Source organism: Haemaphysalis longicornis, unplaced genomic scaffold (genome assembly GCF_048455015.1).
Source record: "Haemaphysalis longicornis isolate Haplotype H1 unplaced genomic scaffold, Haemaphysalis longicornis Haplotype H1 scaffold_1, whole genome shotgun sequence".
NCBI classification, from domain to species: domain Eukaryota; kingdom Metazoa; phylum Arthropoda; class Arachnida; order Ixodida; family Ixodidae; genus Haemaphysalis; species Haemaphysalis longicornis.
In genome coordinates, this window is record NW_027526203.1 from 258,186,262 (window position 1) to 258,210,889 (window position 24,628).

The 24,628-nt window shown below is 45.6% G+C and overlaps 1 protein-coding gene across 1 annotated transcript in view; it reads left to right on the forward strand.

Moving 5' to 3' along the window:
- Positions 1–24,628, forward strand: part of LOC144144819 (O-acyltransferase like protein-like) — a 67,985-nt gene that overhangs the window by 33,050 nt on the left and 10,307 nt on the right. Inside the window, exons 3-12 of the mRNA XM_077676329.1 lie at positions 3,212–3,323; positions 4,492–4,582; positions 5,475–5,569; positions 6,869–7,039; positions 7,773–7,869; positions 13,447–13,524; positions 17,963–18,128; positions 20,163–20,242; positions 22,237–22,356; positions 23,208–23,328. Coding sequence (XP_077532455.1) covers positions 3,212–3,323; positions 4,492–4,582; positions 5,475–5,569; positions 6,869–7,039; positions 7,773–7,869; positions 13,447–13,524; positions 17,963–18,128; positions 20,163–20,242; positions 22,237–22,356; positions 23,208–23,328 — 1,131 coding nt within the window. The remainder of the gene's footprint in view (positions 1–3,211; positions 3,324–4,491; positions 4,583–5,474; positions 5,570–6,868; positions 7,040–7,772; positions 7,870–13,446; positions 13,525–17,962; positions 18,129–20,162; positions 20,243–22,236; positions 22,357–23,207; positions 23,329–24,628) is intronic.

Sequence of the window (24,628 nt, forward strand, 5' to 3'; positions counted from 1 at the left end):
ACCTCAAACTCGGAGTTCCCGCGACAATTTGTAGTTCCGCCTGCGTGCACGGGACCAACGTGGTACCGAACGCGCAGAAGACAGCCACAGCAAGCGCCAAGGACTGATGGCATAACTAGCTTCGAGCACAAAACTCCTTTTTGTTCAAAAAAAAAAAGTTTTCACCACCTCAACTATCTCCGCCTCCTCCCCCCCCCCCCCCCCCCCCGCCCCATCACAAAATATCGCGCAAAAGCACATTTCTTCGGTCAAAATAATTCATTTCCTAGCCCAATTGGCATTGCTAGACCGTTATTTGTCCGGTTGCTAATTATATGATTTGCAGTAGCGATGCCGTTTTAGCATGCACGTGCCATATATGCATATTGGGGTATGGACCTAAGCGCAGATGTCCTTGTAGATATCAGGTATGCAACTCTCGGTCAAATTTCCCGTGTGTATGTATGTCGTGTGTGTGGTATGGGTCTTGCGAGACGAATGCATTCTTGAGACGTTTCAGACGATGATCGCGAATCACTTTCAATACCTATTTCGCACATAGGCGTGATATTGTACAAGGCGATGCGGCAGCGTGTGTAGCAACGCGCGCTGCGAAGGCATCCCGTCCAACGTTTTGCTCGTAGAGAACAACCAGTCAGCCTGACATAGTCGGTAAGGCATTGGCTTCGAGAAAAAAACAACGGCCAAGGTTCGCACGCTGTCCAGGGCAGCATTTTGTGATTTCCACTAGCTCAGGAGAGGCTTCATACAAATAAAGAAGACATTTCGTTTGCTACGCTAAAATTTCTCACAGATAACTTCCCCGGTGTACAGTGGTTTCCTCCAATCTGGCAGCATGACACCGTTCTGGACACAAGGGTCGATTGCAGAAGGCTGGCGCGTCATGGGGTGAGGAAAAGGAGGAGGAGGAGGAGGAGGAGGAGGAGGAGGAGGAGGTGGCTCCTCTTCCAAATTATCTTTTCTAAGCGTCTCGTAATTAGATAAGAATTCCATTTATTTTAACCGTCCTCTGTTCATTGGCCGATCCCCTTATTGGGTATGTGCCATGTCTAAAGGCGCAACGACAACAACTCCTTCTATTTGCGGCATAGGCCCAAGGTCTCCACCCGCTGCTCGGCATCGGCCACTACCACGTCCCTTGACAACCAGACGACACCACTATGCTGACCCTTCACTCCATCAGGAAGAAAACTCCATCGACGAAGCTCACCAGCTTTTCGGGCCCACCATCACTGCGACGCACGACCACACCACGCCTCTACTCCGCCTGATGATACCTGCCACAACAGCTCATGAAATTTATGTATGACTGATCATTTCCTGTCCTCAGCTATTCGCTTTTACTCGCCGAACATAGTTCTTTTGCCCAATATCCTTCTCTTCCCGTCACTAAGCTCGTATAGCGTCTTCAAACGGATTACAGCTCATTGTGGCGATCCTGTTATTAATTTAATTCCGCCTTGTAACCACACAACGCATGTGGCCAGGGTGGAAGTGGCTATTCTTAGGTTTTGCCTACCTCCAACGGCAATCTTTGAGGCGCAGGACTTGTTTGTATGTTGGTGCTCGCAAGAGCCGCTCTTGTATACTATGAGGTCGTACTTTGATTAAAATGTCAAGTGCGCAACAAAGCTCAATTCCACCCGATAATTCTCCAAAACATAACGTCTAAAAAAAGTGCTTGCGCCTTGTGCGACGCTAAGCTGCACATAGGTCCTTCAGGGACAAGTCAGAAGTAAACAAAGTGGCTCCATCGAACAGTCATTCCATGCTCTCGAGCACCCGGGAACTGCAGACAGATTGAGCACCATGTATCAGAGGCTCTGCTCTCCGTTATTCGCCCTTTTAATGGCCAAACTGACACATAGAAATTATGGAGAATGCTTAGCGCTTCCTAAGAATCTGAAGACAAAAGCCTAGTAGGACTTTCTGTTGATCTGCTGTTGAACGTTCTGTTAAACTTCGCGGCCGTGCACGTGAGCACTTCACCAGACCCCTGGAAAGCACCCTCCGAAGCTCGTTTCTCTCCCCCACCATCTCCAGAAACCCCGTCGGTACCTTCACCTCTCAAGCCGGTTCATATTGCACGTGTGGCCGTAGCCTACCCTCCTCCGGAGCTGCTGTTTCCCGTTCCAGCAGCGCGCTCCCCAGCTCGCGCTCCCATTTGCTGTACCTCGCGATTTTCTGTACTTCACGACGCGTTCCATGAAACATGCAGATTTCAAGCCTTCTCCTTAACAACCCAACTTGAAGCCTGCACGCTGGATGTACCCATGCACAGCTTGCGAATTTCGAAATCTTCTGTTTCATTAATCACTCTCCTACTATTGACGTTTAGCGAAATAAATCCACCGAACGTATATTGGTTAAAATTAATGCGGACATAAAAGTCTGAGTGATGCTGAGAGTTTAATTTTCTTGGCCCAAGTTCCGTGATTCCCTCGAGATAAGCGTTTAGTTCCTTTACAAGGCAGTCAATAGATTCTTTGTTGTTGTTTTTTTGTTGTTGTTTTTTTTTTTTGCTTGGGCGCAAGTAGTATTTGTTGTTTTAAACGTCAGTTTTTACCCTTTTTAGATTACAAACATCGCTAACCAGTTTTCTTGGTAGTGTTTTCTTGGAAACATGATATTATTAACCTTTTTTTCTTATTGGTTCCCCACGTTTTGACTTCGGATCAAGTTTGACAGCGCCTAGACGCTGTCCGTACGGACGCGGAGGCACCTCCTCTCTGAATGTTTTCAGTTCCACTTTCTCTTCGAGTGTGAAAGGTAGGTATGAGAGTCAAGATAAACTAATTTCCGCAATGGGCGCCAGTACCGTTATTCAGCTATACCACAGGTGGCTGCACTATAGGCTCCATTGGCTCGAGGTTGAATAAAGGAATTCGCAACACGCTTCCACGTATGAAGTGTGGTGGACAGGAAGATGCGAGTCACGTCAAGTTTGTTTTTCAAACATTTAAAACCAGCAACGCCTTTTTGGCGTTATCGTTTGTTTCGGAACGTTATTTTGTAACATCACCAGCACAGTTAAGCTGCACTTATTTCGGCCATGACCACACTAAGCCAATTTACAAACAAGTTCATAGGGGACGCCTTTTCAGAATTTAATCAGCAAGAACAGCTACCTACTTGAATGAGCAAAGATGGTAAATTTATGAAACAGATGATATTTCTGCCATTACAACAATTACACTCTTCTATTCCGCAGCGGATGACCCGCATCGTGTACCGTGTCTCTCCAGGGAGCCGCAAATTTCGGCTGGGAGTCTGCGTCCCTTCGGTCTGCACTCTGGACGACGTACAGAATGTCGTCGCTCACAGTGAGTTCACCTTTCTTGCCTGTGCAGCCTCACTTTCGAATGCGCCCTCATTCGCCCTCACCTAAGGTGTATAAAACGATCAGTTCGTAAAACACTTTCCATTGCACTCGAAGAGGAGCATCACTAGCGTTAGCGCCGGTGGGGGTCTTTTCTTTTCTGTTTTTACAAACCTTGTTTATTGCTTTTTATACTACATATGTCACTATCTCTGCTGGTTCATATTGGAGTAAAAGGCTAAAAAAAGAATTCTTCATAAAACTTACCGCGCTTCTCAATTGGCCTGCCAGCGCTTTTCATGATCAAAAAGTCCCAGAAAGAGCAAAAATGTAGGTAGACACAAAAAAGTTCCGCTAATGCTACAAAAAACTTATGGAGGAGCGCTTTTATTGAAAGGGAAGGCTAGGCTCTTTTGAAGAGAAGGGTGATACAGAAGTAATGAGGGCCTGTGGTGGCATCAAGACAAATGGTGTGACTGTCCCCGAGGAGGTTGGTGAGCAGGACGGGGGGAGGAGGGGGCTTGGCGTGGGGAGCAGTATTGTAGCTCCAGGCTGTTCGTGCAGGCACACGATCTATGGAGAAAGTTGCAGTCAGCGTGAGGGTAGAGGCATCGATGGTATTAGGGCCAAAAGGTGGTTGACGGGTCATTTGTAGGCGCTGTGTGTGTGAGGTTACGTACGAAGTTAGGGCATAAGCGGATGCAGGAAGTTAACGCGATAACCGAAGGAGCGAACAGTTGGTCTACCGTGTTTGCAGCTTAACACACGAACCTCACATGTATGCCCCCAGTTTATATTTGCAAGGTTTCAAAAATAAAAGTGGAAATCACTACTATCTTATCTTAATTCGATGCCCAGTAAAAGCTGAGTAACTATGCCACAAGGCAGCATTTGTACATAATGATTCGCATTACAAAATAATCAGCTGATGGGCGTTCACCAACTTCGAACGTAGCAGCCCTTAAAATCTCAAGTTACATCTTCGTAAATTCGGCACTTCATGCGAGAGAATATTTGTAAAGCATGAAAATAGTTGGTGCTGCATAAGTTATTACCAAGCAGTTTTCAAAAGTATATTGTGAAAATCGATGGATAGATTTTTAAAAACGCAGAAAGAGGGTCTTTCACTTAACACGACCCATGATGTTCTTTGTTTTTGTTTATGCGAACAGCATCGTCAAAGTCTATCGGTGCGAAGACACAAGTGACCCGATGTGAAGTTAAAGAAGACGTTTCGATTGCAGGCCTACAGGTCTTCCTCATGTAAGTTTATTCAATCAACGCCCCAGCAAGTGCACTTGCAAATGCTGGTATTCTATTTTGTAAAAAAAAAAACGAAAGCGTTAGAAACGTTTTCGATAAAGCAAACGTTCAGAGGCTATCGTATTCATTTCAAATTTTTGGGTCTCACGTTTGAACAAGTAAAGCATGGAAAGATACGAGCGCAGCTGAATATTGAGGTGGTCACTGTTTCAACGTGAATTAAGTTAGTGTGCAAGTGTGAGCGTGTACACTACTGTGATGATTCCTGAGTGCATGGAAAGCACCGCACATTCTAGGCCAGTAGTTTTATTTTGGTTACAGATACCGCTTAGTGCTATACTCACAAGTCACTAGGACTCATTCGATGTGCTAGCTTTGCAAAAAAGCCGCCCCAATCATGGTGGCACCTTTTTATCCGAGAAAGAAAGGATGACACTATTCGTTCGAGCTTAAGAATTAGGCGACAGACTGATGAAAATGTCCTTCTGTATCAACAGTAAAAGCTTCCTACAGCAGATGAACAGGCAACAAGGGGATAATTCCTGTGAGTCTTCCATGGGGCGCAAACGTAACTCGCCCAAAATTGTTTAAAATCTTCAGCAGACATTTCATGTCTGTGCAAGATAATTTTTATCCCAGCATAGTTTACGCCGTTTTCAGGTCGGCAGTCTGAACTGTAGGCAGGCACTCAGAGAGAGGGAGGGCAACACTGTTAAACACTGTCACATAGTTCAAACACAAGCAAAATGAATAGGCGAGAAGCGGAAACGTTCCTGGCACCTTCTCTCTGTGCTAGACTTCCGTTGAAAATTAAACATTGCGAAGTGAACGGTTTCTTCCGCCCATTTGCTGATTCCACCCTTAGGCCTTTCGTGTTTTTCTTTTCCGACAGCATCGCCCTGTGTCTTCTCGTTGGCGTCATCCTGGTGGCCACTGTTTTGGACATGCGAGTGGAAGACAACGCGCAAAAGGCGCTGCCAGGCGCAGGTAACAATATGCTTATTTTATTGTAGTTTTGTGCAGTGTAGGTCTCTAAGGACACGGCTAATTAGACGTCACTGTAGAGAGCGGACATCTACAATCCTGCTGTAACTTTTCTGCGAGGCTGCAAAGCAGACGCCTCAAAAATTGGTGTACGTGCAGGATGTGTTGCTGCCAACACGGACCGAAAACTGGCGGGGCGGGGTGGTGCACTTCCATTTTACATGCCTTAGTTCAGGAAAAGGACGGAAACGAGAGGAAAAATCCCAGGCCATCTCCACTAACCTGAAACCTGGGGAGGTATGAAGCATCGAAGCATTCAGTGTGCACCGGTGTTCCCATCGCAAAGTCTTTGCTAAAGGGCAAGCGTCCATCGCAGAAAAGAGCGTTTCTGGAGCCAACTCTCTCCGTTACCTCTCTCTTGCCCCAAGGCGCATACTGATTGAGCACCGGAGAAGCGCCGGAGGGAGGCGCAATCGCACACTTGTTGAGGCGGTGGCTCCCTCTCTTGCGTTGAACCGGATTAAAGCAATTAAATGAGAAAGACTGACCGTAAGTTGTCTTCGTGCCACACGTCGCAGCATGCTAAGAAGTATGCTTTACAGAAGAAAATCTGGCGTGTGAAATAAATTTTCAGACGGAATTTATCAAATTTCTGTTCTCAATGCAATTAAATCCTTATTATTTCTGTGTTTTAAATTAGTTTAAAGCATGTTCATTTACTTTGAACCAATTTTATCTGCTATACACTTGTTTTCTGACCATAGTTTGACAATTTCATTTACCGTGACGACAGGAGGGGACAACGACAGGAGACGGCGAGAGCCCGAGCCTCTATGATGCTTCGCCCCTAAAAGGAGAAGCTTATGCTTATAAGCTATATATCTGGTCTTTTTTTTAGTTATGTATTCCTGCCTCCGCCTTATCTCATCAATCTAATGCCTGAAACAACGTAGCTGAGCATGCAGCCGCGTTGTCATCGCGATCTCCGGGTGGTTTTAAGTGTTAGGACGCTCGACAAAATTTTATTTTGAATATTAAGTGACCCACCCAAACAGATATAAATTAAACTGTTGTATATTGACTGATATACACCAAAGTTGTCCGAACAGGGCCAGCACCAGTGTGGAACATCGCAACTCGTTCGCCACGTCATTGAAGTTGATAGTCTCGCTTTAGGATATTCTAGTGCCCAACACACCCTTTCGTAAAGACGTCTACTACACACCTTGTCTTCGTGGAAGCACTTTAACCGTCGTCACTCTGGCCATCATTCCAACCGCTCCGGGAACCCACGACCCGCAGGCTGCCTGACCAACTGCCTGCTGTCGTTCTCCTTCGCTCGCAACCTGCGCCGGCTCACGGACCCCGTCGAGCCTCCCGAGCTCGGTGCCGCCCAGGGCGTGCAGGCCATCAGCATGGCCTGGCTCATCTGTGGACACACCTACTTCCTCACCGAGAACACGCACATGTTCAGTGAGCAACGATCGATGTGCTTCGTCAATCTCTCTGTCGCTATCAGCTTCTTCTAGTAGTCGTCCCCTAAAGACGCATCCACCCGTTGCAATAAAAACCGCCAATATCTTTATGAAGAAACTAGCATTGCGAAAATCTTGTAGGCACGTGTACTAAGCGGGCTATTGAAGCTTAATTGCGCTCACTTTTTTTGGCGTGGGGAAGGGGGGTGCGTTCTGGTTCTAGCTCGCAGTTAGACAAAAATGAAAGAGATCTGCGAGGGCAGTGAGTCTTTTATTTCTTCCCAATTTTTGGTTGCAAGGTAGGATCCACTAAGCATGTTAAAGCCATCTGATACATCTATGACCCGAAGATCGAAGACTTTTTTAGAAGAGGGAATTTTGTTAAACTTTAGCATCGATGTACATAACTACTACGAGGCTGCATAAGAAAGTTAGCACAGCAAAGCTTCAGCATGCACGCCCCCACATGAATATTCGGTTATGTCGAACACTCATTTGCCAGATAAATTTCCCTGTTGTCGCAATGCGGGACTAATAGCGGTATTGTTATCTTCACTGGTTTAGTTTTATTTTTGAAGCTTTTATACACGCTGCTGCCCTGCTTAATACTGCCCATTTCTGGCTGGCTTCTGTTTTTTCCCACTTGCCGTATGTAGCGACATTTACCCTATAAGTGGCGTGAGTGATCGCGGCAGTGTAAAAGCTCCCTCGCTGACGTTTTCCCCTCGCAGGTGGTCTACTCAGAGCGTACGACAGCATCTCGAGTGACATCCTGTTCTCGCCGTTCGTCAACTACACCTTGGCAGCCAACACGTTCTTCCTCACCACGTACGTAATACGGGCAATGGAGGCGGGAACGAGACCGTTTGCGAAGCCCGTAGGAAATAGCTCTAAGGCGAGCTTCGTAGAAGCAGACTTCGCGCTACGCAAAAAGGCAGGCACTATGGTTCCAAGAAACGCTAATCATTAACAAATTAATTTTCGCAATTCAGACGGACTTTATTCTGAAAAAACGCCGCATTTCGCTGTCACTAAATTTATGAACCACTCTCTACGGAGGGAAATAAAAATAAATTTGCAATAAGTACGCATGCGTACCACATGCTGGTCGTCTAAAATCACATCTTAAACAATGAAGATTTTTTGTGTTAAAACAATTTCTTGCTTTCGTGATTGAACGATAACGATAAAAAAGAGAGGTTAGCTGCATTACAGGCGGTCAGATATATAGAAGGGTTGAAGCTGTCACGTTTCGTATCAGTGGGCTTTCTACAGCAATTTGTCAAAAAGGTCCTTAAAAGGAGGCTGAAATCATATGTGAATATTGTCGGGTTAGTTGATCAGCTCGGGGAGTACAATAAATAGGCCATATTCCCAGCATTTTTGTCCACTTTACTCACATTTTTTTCACTAAAAAAGGAGGTTAGAAGGTTCTATTATGTACACATCATGCTCCTTGCTCCTTGCCGGTTTGGTTATCCCGATTGTGACAACACACCGGCCTGACCGTAAGGCGGAATTTAACGAATTGTGAGCCCGCTTGGCCTAGTTAAATTGTGCGCGAAGAAACAAAGAGCCGATATTGCTCACAAATATGGAATAAAATTGAAATTATTAATACTCGGACAGTCTCGGTGTAATGTCATCGGGGTCCCTCGGGAGGCAGCCGCGAGCGGTGCATTGTCCTGTTTTTTCTCCAAAGTTTTACTAATGAACTATTGCTTTATACTTGCGCTAAATCTCAAAGTAGTAATTGCACAACTTCAGCGGCACAGTGCAGGTACAAATAAAAATTTCGTCAATTTACAATTAAATTCAGTGGTCCGTTTAAGATTTCTTTAGCCAAAAATACGATGGGTGGTGGGGTGTTACACAATGCCATAGTGGTGACTGCTGTTTAGTATGAGTAAATATTCCTGGCGTCATCACAATCTCATTTGCTTCGCTGCACGCCTGGGTTGGTAATTCAGGCGCATTCTGAAGACGCAGCGTCATCGAAGTACTCTAGCGGCCACAGAGTAAAGCTATAAATTTAAGTTCTTTCGAAGGCCGGGATAGACAACGTAACCATAAGTAGTACGTGAAGGCAAATCCTCAAAAGTCTCGGCAAACAAATACCTTCAACGTATATGAAGCCCTCGCAGTAAGCTAATTTCCTCATTTTCCTTCTTCGTTTGGTGCTGGCATGGCGTGTTGCTGGAAACAGTGAGAACAAAGGGATGTGTTGAAAATAATCTCGTTTTTTAACGCCACAAGCTGTGTGCTTGCCCGTTTCTTTGTGGCATAAAATGTCGCTGGAATAAAAATCGTTCAGGGAAGGTACCGTTGGGAACTTCCAAGACGTTTATAGACGCTGTTTATGTCCTACGAAAAAGTAAAAATAGGTTGCAGCGACAATCGTGTATTCGAATCCCTTGCATACTCCTCTCAAATTATAGTATATAGAACAAGTAGATATGCTTTATCAGTTGCCTGGCACCAGCGCCACGGAATTTTAACGAAGTCTCAACATGGAGGAGGTCTTAATGCCCTTGGCGTAGGAGCAAGTTTTTTTAGCATACGCTGAAAATGGGGGGGGGGGGATAGAAGGGTGGCGACAGTTCCAAGTTAATGCCAGCATTTGACTGGAAGCCAGTAGAGATCGTGCATGTCTAGAGCCACTTTGGAGAAGGGATACTTTGGTAAACTACCGGGCCTTCCTTTCGGCTATCCCCGCGGCACGTGTTGGCTCTTACCACGCTGCGTCGACTGTATACGTTGCAACCACTTGCCAATCGCAGCGGTGGATGTTTGCTGAAAGGAATGAACGCCAAGTACAGCCACCTAGATAGATGTCCTAAATTATAAATTGGGTTTAACACGCCGAAGGTTTTAAGCGGGTGGTAGGGGAGTTAGTTCTATTGAGATTATTCGTGCCTTTCCGTGACACTCCCCCCTCTGTATAAATGTTCATTGCCAGAGGAGTATAGGGGCTGGGCGCGACGATAGCAGTATTCCCCCCATACTCATGTATACAGATAAGGTATCCCTAAGGAAAACGGGTGTACCGCGGAAGCTACCTTCTGTTGTACTTGTCCGCGTTCGTTTCCTGCACCGGGGTATACCATATCGAGGGATCAGGTCGTCGCCGGAGCCCACAGTTCGGCCTCGCTACTGGCAGGAATCAGGAGTAAAGTAAAAAATGCACAAGCGTGCATTAGCCTGTATGGTAGACCCGAAACCTTACAAAAAAGATGCGAGAAATGGAGGGGGAAGGAGGCGTGACAAGCTTTCTGTAATGAACGGTACAATATGTCTCATGAGGTGTCATGCACACATAATAAATACTTCGCAAATTTCATTTAAAGGAAGCTGGTTTTTCTCTTCTTCACTCTCACAGCTTAGATACGACTGAGTAAAGTTTATTTGTCATGCACATGAAAATCTATTATTCTCGAAAAATGCCCGTGAAAAGAATGTAGACAGCATGTTATTTTTGCAAATGCAACAACTGATGGAACTTTTACGCATATCAGCCATTTGACCCTTGATTTCCCATCGCTTCTCAGAAACCTTCTCTATATGGGTAGTAATAAGCAGTTACATCTGACGAAACTACACTTTAGGAGGGTTCACTACGGCGTTTGTAATCTAAGAAGCTTTTTTCTAGTTTATATTGCGCCAATATTTGATAAGGTGAGCGATAACGCCAACGAAGTTAGCCCGAGGGAAAGGTATAAGCTCATGCATACATACGTATTTTTTCTAAAGACAGTATACTTGTAAGTGCAAGCTTTAAAAGTTGCTTGTCCTGGCAGAAAGAAGAAATCATCATGTTTTTTATATATTTTAGTGCTTCTGCAGCCTGCTTGGAAAAAGAAATAGACGTATTTCTAAACGATGCCCCCGCAACAGAACATTTTCTAAAGAAAGCGATCACATGGGCAAGCATTGTACAAATGTGTGCAATATTAGTCGAAAAGGTCTTCAGAATACTTACGGGCATCCACGGCCAGCATTGCTGAATCTTTTAAAGTGTAGAACGTGATATCTCTAGGCGCCTTCCTGGAAGTTCCGCTGGGTTTGATTCCGCGTGACGCTTTCGAAATAACATATACCAGGGCCGGCGGGGCAACGGTTGTAAATGATGATGCTCAGCAGGCAATTTCACTGAAAATTAGATCGGTCCTTCGCATTACACCATGCGCGCGCGCGCGAGAGAGAGAGAGAGAGAGAGAGAGAGAGAGAGAGAGAGAGAGAGAGAGAGAGAGAGAGAGAGAGAGAGAAGGGGTGGGAGGGAGGGAGGAAGGCAGGGAGGTAACTGTTATATTTGCGCCTTCTGTACCACCCTCGATGGGTTCCGTTAAAGGGTGCTCCACAGCAATAAGAGTTATTATGCGGTGAAGCCAGAAAAACGGGATTACCAGCCAGAAATTGGCCCGTACCTGTAGCAGCTAATTCATTAATCTCGACGCCACGTATCAAATTAAGATAAACTCAAAGAATCCTCGCAAATGTCTAGACAATGGTGGGATGTAACGTCACGCAGATGCGCTGGCGCTGGCGTCAACAGAGACGTGCGGGATGTAGGCAAAAAAAAGTAAATAAAACGCTAGCGATTTTGAAAAGTCGTTTTGGAAGACACACCCGCAATGTTTTTAATGTTAGCCATGGTTTATGGACGTAATATCAGGCCACAACGCAAAAAGATCAATTTTCAATATTTTTTCCCCAGCGGAAAGGTGCTGAAAGCAGGAAGAAATCAGGTTGCTGTGGCCGTACTGCCTGTGTTTGCAAACATATCGTTTGCCTGTAAATAAAAGAAGGTAATAGTTCATGCTGCGCCCTCTAAAACTTCAGGTGGTCTAGGGTCTAGACTGATGTACGTTTCATGCAATTTTCCGTATCTATTTTACGTATTTAGTCACCACTAGTGTCACTAGATAAGGTTACAGAGTTTCGGAACTCTTTTCTCTCATTGTCCCGTGCCGCCGCCATGATCATTGGTCAGTTTGCATCACGTGGCATTTGTTTACACTGCGACGGTTAATGGGCGCCGCCATTTTGTTGTTGATGAGGTTTAGTCGGTCAACTCTGGTAGGCTTAGCTTGTCCTACCTGCTCTGCGGCTGCGCACGACTGACGTCGTTCCGAACGCGCGAATCAAGGACAACGCGTGTAGCAGCATTTCAGCAGCAGAAGTGTGTCCAAATATGCCGTTTTGTTGCATCTTCGGTAGTGTTCTTAACAAACAAACCGGTAAAAGTTAACGGCGAGGCCGTAGATGCGGCAATCTCGCAACACTGATAAACACCAAAATGGCCGCCGTTGCTGACTTGCGTGCATTAGTGGCGGTACTCTACTAACTTTTCTAGTGACACTAGTCCCCACTTCTTCACAAAATCACGCTAAAAATATCGCACTGCATGCTTATGTCAAGTAGTACGCCGGACCTCATCACTCAATAAACCTGATTTGCTGGTTGCAGTTAATGCCATTCCTGTGCGTCGAGGTTCAGAAACATGGTATTGTCTCAGGGGGTGCGTCAACCAGAAGCAGTAAAGCTCGTTTGATGTAACAAAGAAAACTGGGCGAGTTGGTACGGATGCATAATGAAACAAAGTGCGAAAGGAAGCGACGACAACCGGGAGGATCAAGTGCAACGGGACGGAGCTCCCCTATCAACTGAGGTTTTTACTGAAAAACTAAAAATTATATACATGAAGAAAGGAGAAAACACAAAAAATAAGGTATGGCATGCCTAAAGCCAAACACGAGCGAAACCATCTTTTAAGTGACGTCCACATAATCAACTTCAATGGTAGACGCAGATTTAGAGGGCGAACTGATGCACTTCTCACCCATTTTCGCAATGTGAGCGGCCGCCACAATTTCCCGTGTCTTTTGGTCACGGTATCGAAATAACATTGGTAATAATATAAATAATAACAACCTTAGTTGACAGTAGCGTTCCGTACTGCTGCATTTGTTCTTCGCCGTTGTCGTTCTTTCTTTGCGTGCTTCGTCACCACGCTCGTTTGATGTGCACCTGGTTGTTTTATTTTCACACTGATTTTATAGTTAAATTTACGTTTCTACATTTACGTCTCTAACGTGTATCTTAGCAATTCTAATGCGTTCTAAATCTACAATAATGTTTCTGCGGTGTGTTTTAGCAATGGCTAGGCGTTCTGCTTTAGATTTTCTCTAAAACACATGTCAACTGGTTTCTCCTACAAAAAACAGGGTTTCTAATGTCATTCCCTGAATTTCACGCGCTGAGGCTGGCCATAATGCTACTCTTATTTGGCTTCTGCATGCGTAGGTTAAATTATTAAGCATATTGTATTTTCCAGTTCATTCATTCGCTTACCCTACCAAGCCTTTACCTTACTTCTATCTAATAATGGAACCTGCTCATTTTCAGTGGTCTCTTCTTAGCCTACAAGTGCGAGCTCTACTCCTACAAGTCGGTGTTCAGCATTCTCTTGCAGAAATATTTTCGGTGAGTATGCAACAGTAGCTTTTTTAAATGCTATTCCACCCTCTAAGTGTGAAAATTCTCGAAGCGTTCGGCATCAAGAAAATTGGATATTCAGCGTCCGCTTCCGTGAATGAGCAGCGACGCATGCAATATATACGTTTGATTTCGTTGGTGTCCGCACATTGTGGACTATCTCATACAAATGCAGAGTTAAGAGAAAAAAAGGACAGTACCTCACGACGTATTTACAGAAAGTGTCATGCGAGTCACCGTAAAGATTATTTCCGAAATGGTCGAAAAACCGCGCGTACACGCATTGTTGTAGCTCTGTAGAGGAACTCTAATCGACGCCGACTGCTAGCGCCACCTGAGAACCGACGGGGGAAACTGAAATTAGCCTCATTGATCGGGAAGGTCAGCGCGCGCTTTAAAGCATCCTGGATTAACTGTAGTGCTACAGAACGAAAATAGTTTTTTCAGTATGATGATGGCACGGCAGGAAGTTTCCTTTCATAAACAATCAACTTAGCGGTAATTGCCTTTGATAGTGCGACTCGACGTTATTCTAGTAACGTTGAATGCGACTGTGTACCGTGTCTTACTTTTATTGCGCTGCCCCATTCTTTAAAGCTCGGTCACGAGAGGCATTTTATTAAATGAGCCAAATCCACAAACCGAAACTAAATCAGATAAAACTGCACTGGCAAGAAAAACTTGACAACTTTCCCCTAGGAAAAAGGTGGCAAGAAAATAGGTGAGACAACGCCCTGCAGACGTGCACGCAGATCGTAGTTCGTATTGGAAAGGAGCCAGATCCTGGTGTGGAACGGATTAAAATGAGCCAAATCCATTTGGCCAGTGGGATTTAGCTTTTGGCGTGACTGTTTGGACTGTTTCGTGGATGCTTTCAGAAGTTCTTTTTTTTTTTTTTTGCTTTTAGGAACCGGTTATCATGAATCCAGACAGCAGTTAAGAGATCGGCGAAAGATCTGTCCCCAGACGTCGATGACAAAGGGAACAGAAAAAGTGAACGAAATGAAACTGAGAGATGTGAAACAATCATTTTATTTAGTCTCCCCCGTTCCTACGAAGAAAATCTTTTTTATTATTTTTACTCTCCTATTTATCATTTACGTACATAACAAATTAGCCGCCGCTTCTAAGCCCGGAAAATCCCCCTCTCTCTGTGGGTACGAGCCACTTCGTTAAGGTGAAGAAGAAGATATGAGCAGCCTTCTTGTGGAGCGTTTTGGAAATTTATGGCAAGGCAATGAAGAGCTTGCTTACTTTGTGAGTGTCTTCAGGCATGCCTTAAAAAAAGTACCCTACGAAAAAATTCGAAAAAAAGCTTCTAATGCTTCCAAGAGGACTCACCGGCTCTTCATGTGTATTTATACTGTTCTTGAAGCGCCGTTGCATATGTTTAATGCCTTTCCCGCGAAAACTCCATCGCGCCATTCTTGAACGTCAACTGCAATGAAGTTTTCATAGGTATGACGCACCAACTTGAATGTTTCAATTCAGTCCGAGCCTAATCCGGATTTATCATTCTAATATTGCTCAAAAATTCATCGCATATTTTTAAAATTACTTATGGACATGAAATTCTCCTAGCTGACATGTAAAACATGTCATTTAATAGCGTTGCATTTATGTCCGGTAACAAACTTTCGCTTTTCTCCCAAATTGGCGTTAGGTGGATTTGATTTCGAAAAAAAAAACGCCTCATATGTCCTATGGTATTTTTCTTTGGAAGTCGGCGCTGCAGTGTATATATTCTACTATGCTGTTTTTTTATTTACTCAATATGAGAAAAGAATTACCTTCTACCGAAAAAGTATCTGAAGAAGAATGCAGCAACATCCATATTGCGCCGTTGAGCACGGCGACGGCTGTCGTGCTGCCGTTGGAAGCCTGTCCGAATTTTCTTGATACTTTAGAGGGGCTCGTTTGCTAGCCTTGAGAATGGCTACAATCCCTCGGGATGGTTGCACGCCGGCACACTTTAAAGCGGGAATGCCAGACAGCGGGAACGCCGTTTGGCAGTCACAGCTCGGCTTCGGGGGATGCTCGTGCGTGCGAGTTCAAAAACGGGCATGTTCGTGAACACAGTGACCCCTCGTATTTATGGCTATCGCGGCATAAAGGGACGACTGATTAAATGAATCGGGCAAAAACTTGTTGAAGCTGTAATTCTAAGCACCGAAACTATTAAAGGCACTGCAGTTGAAAACTTCAAAACTAATCAGACAACCTGCAGACATCTAACGTGCGGCGAAAGGGCATTTAGGCTGACATTCTTGTTTTTTCCCCCTGAAAGTTACAGCGACCATGGCAAAGAACTGCGCCCGAAGCCTAATGCTAAGCAGCACGTGTAATAAACCCACGACATAATCGCTTGGGTGGCTGGCCTTTAGCCGTTTCCAGCGTTTACTGTTGTGTGCAGATTGTGTGGGGCCTACTGCAGGAGTTTTGTAGAAGTGCTGCTCGGTCGCACGTTTTTGTTCGCGTCTGACCAAATTAAGTAGTTGATGCAGCATTCTTGCTATAAAAGCGATTGACTCTTGCCCAAGATTTCGAAAGGATGAGCTGTAACCGCAAATCGCAAGGCCCGCATGCGAGTAAAATTATAACTACGAGCCACTCACTCCGGCTTGGAGTATGAGATGGAGGAGAATAAAACTTTTATTGAGGCCCAGTCCGACTCCGTGTGTGGAGGCAGACCAGTGGGGAGACTCCTTAGTCCAGGAGTCCCTGGCTCTGGCTGGCAGTCCGGGCCCGTCTCACCAGGTTAAGCTGAGAGCCGGGTTCAGAGCTGAACAGCTGCGCCGCCCACTGTGAAGAGGAGGGGTGGGGATTGGGAGGGAGGTCGGGTGTGTGGGAGCATTCCCATACCATGTGATAAAGTGTACCCCTTTCGGGGCAAAACTTGCACTGTGGTGAGTGAGAGGTGGGGAAGATCAAATGCCAAAGTGTATTGTGAGGGAAGGTCCGTGTCTGAAGTTGACGGAGAGTGATTTCATTGGCTTTTGTTAGAGACAGGTGAGGTAAAAAAAAAAAAAAGCTGCAGCGCTTCGGCGGTGCATAACGGCCAGGGCGATAAAAAAAAGGTGATGGGACAGGAGAGACAGCATTGGGAAGGCGACACAAATGAGCCTCAGAACTAGTAGTAATGAATAAGTCGTTACCAAAGTGGAGTGCAAGAGATCAAGTGCAGTGCTGTCTGGACAGGAGCGCTGTGTCGACAGTTGTTCGTAGTGGCTCACTAACGCTTGAGTTTAGGCTAGTTGGTTCATCATAAAACGGTGGAAACGGCGCTTAAACGAGGACAGTACAAGAAGAAGACAGCGCTTGATTGGATTGGATTGATTGAAGGGTTTAACGCACCGACTCAACACAGGCGAGATGAGGCGCGCCGTAGTGGAGGGCTCCGGATTAATTTTGAGCACCTGAGGATCTGTAACGCGTGCTGAAGTCTCGTACACACGGGCGTTTTCGCTTTTCGCCTTCGTCAGAACAGCGGCCGCCGCAGCCGGGAGTCGAACCCGTGTCCCCGTGCTGAGCAGCACAACACTTATTAGCCACTGAGCCACCGCGGCGGGTAGAATACAGCGCTTGTGTCTGTGTCTTTACTGTCTTCGTTTGAACGCAGTTTGCACCGTTTTATCGTAGTAGCTCCCATTTGCCCGGCCAGATCGCGACTCATTCTCAGGGAGCGAAGAGCGCATGACATTGCTTGGGGAATAGCGGCACTCGCAGCTACGCAACAGCAAACGTGGTCTCACTGATTTGAAGATATTTATGAAAGAAGCCTTTAGTCGCTTAGTAATCGTTCTGTAAAGGGGCCAAGAAACACCTCCCTTGGTGCTTCATGCCCTTATTCTCATTCGTCTACGGTCTTTCAAATGTCCGTGGGTCTGCTCTTTCAACAATGCACCTGAACGACCAATCGTTGCGTTCATAAGAGCAGATGAGCGAATCGGACGAATAACAAGGCAAAGCATCAGCTTTGACTAAAAAAAATATCAACTGCGCTCTGTCACTACGGAAAACTAAACGTCATGCCTCCATTGCCTAATGTCGCAGCACAGATTACACCTTTCGAGTCGACTTTTACGCCTTGCCTCGTCATTGACCCAATTACACTGAATTTCGCCATGACCTACTGTCACTCAAGAGCCTCGCGATTGACCTGCCTCATCAAAGACTAGTCGTTGACCTACTCCCTTGATCACAGTAATTGGTAATTTATGTGCCTTGTGGCAAAGCCCACCCGCAGGCACTTATAAGAGTGTACGACAAGTTCTTCCCCTTCCTTCGTAACCTCAAAAGCATGAGCTGAACAATAATGTTTGTGAAATATTTGCACTCTTGGAGTTAAAATGCCATCGTGTGCGGAAAAAGTTCCCCTACATATGTTTGGCCCAGCGCTCTTGCAAACGCTGCTCTCGCTGCTCAGAATGACGCCGCCCTTCCTGGCCGTGGTGAGCGTACTCCTGCTGCTGCCGCTGACGAGCGACGGTCCGTTCTGGCAGGACTACGCGGGAGCCGAGATCGAGCGCTGCTCGGCCACCTGGTGGACGAACCTCTTCTATATTAGCAACTTCTGGAGCGCGGACAGAATGGTGAGAAGCGACTTCTGGTTGAAAACACGCAGTCACCACCACGCATGGAAGCAGGGTGCGCGACAAAGCGCTACACTGGTCGTGGTGCTGAGGACCCCTACTTACGGTGCCTTTCTGTCGACAGCGCAACGCAGAGCACGCGAATACGGATATTGCAGCAGCGGGATTTTGTTCGCTGTGTCGTCGGTTCCTCAAATAATGAGGAGCGGCGGAGTGGACGGAGAAGGAGTGCACGAGCGTGCTGCTGGCGTGCACACCTTGGGAACTCCTCAGTTCTATGTGGGACCTGTGCATGCTTTCAGTTCGTCGACTGTGGTCGCAGAGCAGTTACTTAAGCTCAAGTGCAATTTTGAGATACCGCCAACCTTCCGTTCATCAACATTAAGAGAGGAAAGAAAAAGAGAAAGTAATGGGAAGGCGAGAGGAGGTTACGCATGCGCAGAACCTGGTTACGCATGCGTAACCAGGTTCTGGTTTAGAACTAGGCCCAGAACCTGGGAGGTTACGCATGCGCAGCAGTAATTTTTGCCCAAGGTACTTTGCGAACCCCTAATCTAAGTATTCGATGTGTTGGTTGACTACGTCCTGCAAGCATTCAAGATTTCGAAAAAACAGTTGAAAAAATTGTTGCAGGGTCCCTTTAGAGCAGCACATGGAGCGGCCGGGTTTTGGTAATAGCGGGATTTAAATGGGATCATCTGGCTCCTATGCGATCAGTAAAAAGCATAAGCCGGTAGCGTCCAGAAAACAGATGCTCTGCTCTCCTTTCGTGAACAAGATAGTTGGGATCAATGTCCTAGATTGCGTGTATCGTGAACCGCTGATCATCCTATCGGCTTAACTCTGTGCAAAAGACGTATTCCCCTAGCGTGAATTGGGGGAAAAATTTCGAAATACATGTTCAACGGTCTGCTCTGCGCCACGGACTTCGCAGCATGGGCTGTCCGCCATCGCGATGTGAAATGAGTATGGGTTCGTATACAATGTCCCCCTCCTCCCCGCCCCCCTCCCCAAGCCGCAGTCGACGAAGTAAAGTCTCGAATCAAGAATGACAACAAAGGAACGGAGCTGAAGAACGGGGTCCAGGAGGTACAAAGGGGGGATTCATGAATCCTGCTATATTCCATTGATTTAGTGCACTCTTGCCCAAAAACGCTGAAGCCACCACAGGGGGTGCTTAAGAACATTCGGGGTATAAAGCAATTGCAGTGTTGTGTGTTTTCACTGCTCGATGTAGTTGCACACCTGTTGCGTGGCTGTTTATAAACGCGGGGAAGCGCCTTTGCTTTTTTCGTTAACGTTTTTACTGGGAGCGGTTTCAATGTACGAGCACACTATGCGTCTTAGCGGGCCTGCATGCTAAGCCTTCTAAAGAGTTTAAGCATGGCTTATCACTTCGTATATGTTACACCACTCCCGGATTGCTCGCTCAGTCATCGGCTCAGTTGGGTGACAGGCAACGTTTTTCTTCAATATTGTCCGAAACTCCCTGACGGCTGCAAAGTGAAAGCTGCGCAGTGAAGCAATGCTGCACAGAAGAGGTAAATCTCTATGTGAAACACGGTGCGCTCAAGTGCAGAAAGTTTCTGCCTGTTTCTTCCTACACTTACTCATGCGTCAGACGATTGCATACGAGGTTGCGAAAATCTATAGCTTCCGCAACTGAGTATCATCACAGAAAGCATCCCTTCAGACTGTCGCAGCTGGAAGTTATTCAACCCCCCCCCCCCCCCTTCCCATTTTCCCCGCGCCCTTACCCTACCGCCTGGTCTCTTCGTTGGGCCTCCTGGTGCGCCTCGAGTGGTTGGGTGATGTTACACGTGATCTTACACATGGAGAGGGGATTATGATTGTGAACTTCGCAGGTTAGTGAGAATGTAGAGCGATGTCAGGTACATCCTCCTAATTAAAATGTACAGGAGTGAAAGTAGGCTCTCCTACTGGGCGCTAAGAACTTGCTCGCGTTACCTCGTCATCGAACGCGTCATTTGCCTCCAAAATGTTTTACAGCTGCACGTTTTATTTCTATTTCAGTGCCTGTTCGTGACATGGTACCCAGCCACAGTTATACAATATACAGTGATTGGACTCATCTTCCTCATTCTTATCAAAAGGTGACTTCACATTAATTATTCTAACCGAGTGGTATACTTGCGACGACTTTGCTTTCATCAAAATGTGTTTTTTTTTTATCAAACCAGGGACTAATTTAACAATCTTGGTTTAGTTTATTTGTGGATCGTGTCCATGTGAGGGTTGTTTGGTTACCTGGTACTTGTCAATCATGATAAACGAATGCTGCTTGCTGTGTTTCATCGTCAATATCTTGGAGTTGCATGCAATGGACAAAACCTAAGGAGAAGAGGATGAAGCTTGTCAGTATTGCGTTCATTTTCTAGGCTAGTTCTAGGCTGGGTGCCGAATACATACGCAGCTCTGAGCAAACACTACTTTGGTGCATACGTCGCGCATGTCTGATGCACAAAACGAATGCTTAACAGACTTTCATGGCATTTCTGTGAAAGAATTTAGTTTAGTTAGCACTTGCATCCGTTTCCTTATAAGTTTTGTTTTGTTTTTTGAACCGCTGTTAGACACCCGATTCCGCAGTAAAACGAAAAAGCAACTCTGCAACACTTCCGAAAAATGCTTTCATTTTTTCCTTCACGTCTGAAGGCATTGTCAAAACTATATCATCGCCAGCACGGAGCGATGCATGATTTGCTCGTCGCAGCATACTCCTTCAGTTTCTGCTTTGCTTTTGTGGCTTTCTTTTTAAAGTGGCTGTCTAATGCGTTCATTGCTAAATAGAAGGAAAGCCGGCCAATAGCCGCTACACAATTGTAATGACGCAAATCCAGCGGTCGAAGAACGCCAAGGCTCGGGAAAGAGAGCAAAATCGTTTGAGAAGTTTCTGAGATATCTGATACGCCTAGAGCAGTAATTTTTGGCCGAGGTACATTGCGACTCCCTTATCTAAGTACTGGATGTGTTTGTTGACTACGTTCAGCAAGCATTAAGGATTTCGAAAAAAAGTCGAAAAAATTGTTGCAGGGTCTCTTTAGAGCAGCACATGTAGCGGCCGGGTTTTGGTAACAGCGTGACTTCAATGGGATCATCTTGCTCCTATGCGATCAGTAAAAAGCATAGCGTTGTGAAAACTCAATTTTACGACTAAGATATAAAACTTTTTCATGATTTTAAGATTTTATTTTGGAGCAAAATTTCTGACATTACCTATTATTGCGCGGCCAAATTTGAGGTTTGTAGCGCGACATCTAAAACTGTGCGTTTCTGGTGCATTTCGTTTGTTTTTTTGTAAGGGTTGTCATTGGCGAAAAACCAGCCTTCTAACAGAATGATTTTAGCTGGCCAATTCTGCGTACACATGGTCGGTGCCAAGACCTAGTTTCAGGTAGTGTTCGACGTTTTCCTCTAGGCGTTAACTGTAGCCAGACAAGCTTTTGCAAGCTGCCGTGATGACCAAATCATCTTTTGCAGCACGTGTGGGACCCCGTAGTTGATTTAACCTGAATGTCGCCATCTTCCCACAAACCTGCCCTGATGGCGTCCTGTTTCGTCATAGAGGCAGAAAGTAAACCAGAAAGGCTGATTTTGGTGCAGCATTTTTCTTGCGACGTCCAAGCGAAGTCTATAGGACAAGGATATTGTTATACTGATACTTTAAACCACCGTTGCCTTCGGTATCGGCTAAAGACCGTCGCTCTCGCCGACATTACGGCAACGACGGGTAAAGGAGGAAAAGTGGAGATATCGCTGTGATAAAACCAGACTGATATTGCCAAGTTCTCAAAATGCTGCATATATTGCAGTATTTACTGTATCACGTATTGCAACAAGGGAGCTACGTATTTCTTTGCTGCGTGCATATAGTAAAATAAAACAATCATTTTCAGCAATTTGTTCCACTCGCATGATTGCTTGTTGTATTTTATTTAGTCAGAATCTTGCTATGGAGTCTCAAATTTAATAAACAGCGAACTATTTAAATCAAGAAATTATGAGAAGCTTTAATAAAGTAAAAGAATATTTAATACCTAGTTGTATCATATCATTAACGTGAATGTGTTGCTGTGAATCTCCGCAGAAATGCCAAAATCGGCTACTCCAGCGTTCTCGGTTTCGCCCTCGCCGGATGCGTGGTCACAGGAGCGATCACATTTGCCAAGGACCTACCCCCAGGAACTATCTTCGAGCCGAACTACAGGTATCCAGCCGAGTAACATCGGGCGTAGAGCATGTGCTGCTCGTCAGACTTGTGCCGGTAGGGTTCATGGCGAACAAGGGATGCCGTAAACATGAGAATTGTGCTGCGCATTTCCTACAGCTGTAGGAAATTACCCGCCTTCAGGCTTTGTTATTTGTTCATTTAGACCAAGTAAGTGTTATGCCTCGCTCACGTTAGGAAAATTAAGAAGGCAGCCGCTCAGGTAAGGCAGGGTTGCTGAGACTTCAAAGATCAAACACTGGGGTTAGTGGTTACTCCTCGTTCTAGCCCAGTCTTTCTATTTATATTCCTTAACAATTGGGGAGAAGGCCGTAAAGGTGGGGTGAATAAATGGAGGTGATGGGGCGAAAAAAAAGGGGGGTGAGGGAGGAGCAAGCATAAGACACCGTATGCTAGGGAACTGTACTCAGAAAGCTTTGTTGCAGGGATAAAGATATAAATATGAAGAAGTCAAAAGCAATGCTAAATAGGCATGCAGGAAATTCCGCCTTGAGAATGCGCAAAGAACAATTAGGAGGGAGTTATGAACTGGGCAAGCTGTTTGTACCGCTTGGAATGCGAGAACAAAATTATACGTGGAATTATTTTGGGCTGGAGAGCATTCTGAAAACACTCGAATATTACGAGGAGTAGGCTGCCTCTGTCACTAAAAAGAAAGGTGTACAACGACTGCATACTCCCGGTGATGACTTACAGCGCAGAAACGTGGGGACGTAATAAGCATTGAAAACTAAGTCGTTTTGAAAACTAACTCGCTAGTTTCCGATAACTGCGTTTTGAAAACTAACTCGCCTCCCCGCATTTCTCCCTTCTTTCTCCCTCCTTTTCAGGGAAGTTGAGCGCCTGTCCACGTGGATATACCACAAGCCGTACACGCATCTGGGATCATTTTGCGTTGGTCTCGGCCTGGGATGCCTTCTAAGCCAGTTTGACAAAAACAGACTTTCCAAGGTATGCAGGCGACCTTGTTTTGCGCTTTTCGCTGAAAAGTTCTAAGTCTAAACTAGACACATTGAACAAGGGCGGGGGTAGCCTACGTCTACGGGGTAGCCGAGGTGCGAGTCGCGCGGATCTACTATCTGATTTTATATCGCGTCGAACGGTGTTGAAGTTCTCTATAGGGGCGGCAGTTACTGTAGCCACGGACAGCATCGAGCATTCTGGGAATATTGAATTTTCAAATCCAAAAGCGCCCCTATCCGCGAATATGTACGAGCGCGTGAAGAATGCATACCGCGTGAGTGTTTCGTATCGTTCCGCTGTATAAACGGGCTGTGCTGGGCCCACGGGCTGGTCGCCAACTGAGAACTACCATCGGGGAAATGGGCCACAAAGGTGCCACCTTGGGTGAAAGCGTTGTGATGAGCAAACGGTGTGTGGTGATTGTTAAACAGCAAGGTTGGCCCTTTTCCTTATATAAAGCTCTTTCTTGAGCTTTCGTTTATATCCCTAACCATTGCACGAATTATTTTCTCTCCTTTATCGCAATGCCGTCTGGGCGGAATTTATAGAATAAGCAACGTTCTGCTACAGTCTTTATGTGAAGCCGTTGCAACGGCAGCTGTAATTCACTGTTACGCTTCATCACAACCAAACGCGCTTTTAAATCATTTGCTCTGAAATTACAGAATAAATTCCATGAGCGGGGCGTGAAAATGATAGGCTTACCAAAGCATCGTGCGCAGTGTCATTTGTTTTCACGCAGGTTGAAATTTCATGCACGTGGTAAAAATGGAAGAAATAAGTGGAGGAAACTGAAGGGTCGAAACATATTTTCTGAAGAAGTAGAGAGCGAAAGCTCGTATGCAAAACAGTTGGATTTCTTGCAAATACGCTTGACCGACATTGTTCCACTCATCCTCCTTGAGAAGCTGCTAGAGCACGAACTTCAAGGCAGAAATGTCGGACATTCTAGTTTCGTCACTTTACTCAATGGTACAAAAAATAAATACGCAGGTTACACGAATTCGCGTTACCTGTGATCCTCAACATTCTTCTGAATGGAGCACCTGGATCTCGATTTTGTTTCTTAGCGCTTACCTGATTGCAGTTGCCGTTAATGGCAGGGGTCTGAGCTATAGGCTAAAGCTTGTTATGGAAATGCCAACGGACGACTGAAATGTTCATATTCATTTGATGCCCAGAACCACTTTCAGTCGCCTCGCAAGCAGTTCAGCCAGCGTAATTTAGATTGCGACTACCCGCTCTATTTCTGGATACCTCTGTTTTCTTAAGTGTTTTTTTTTTCGAT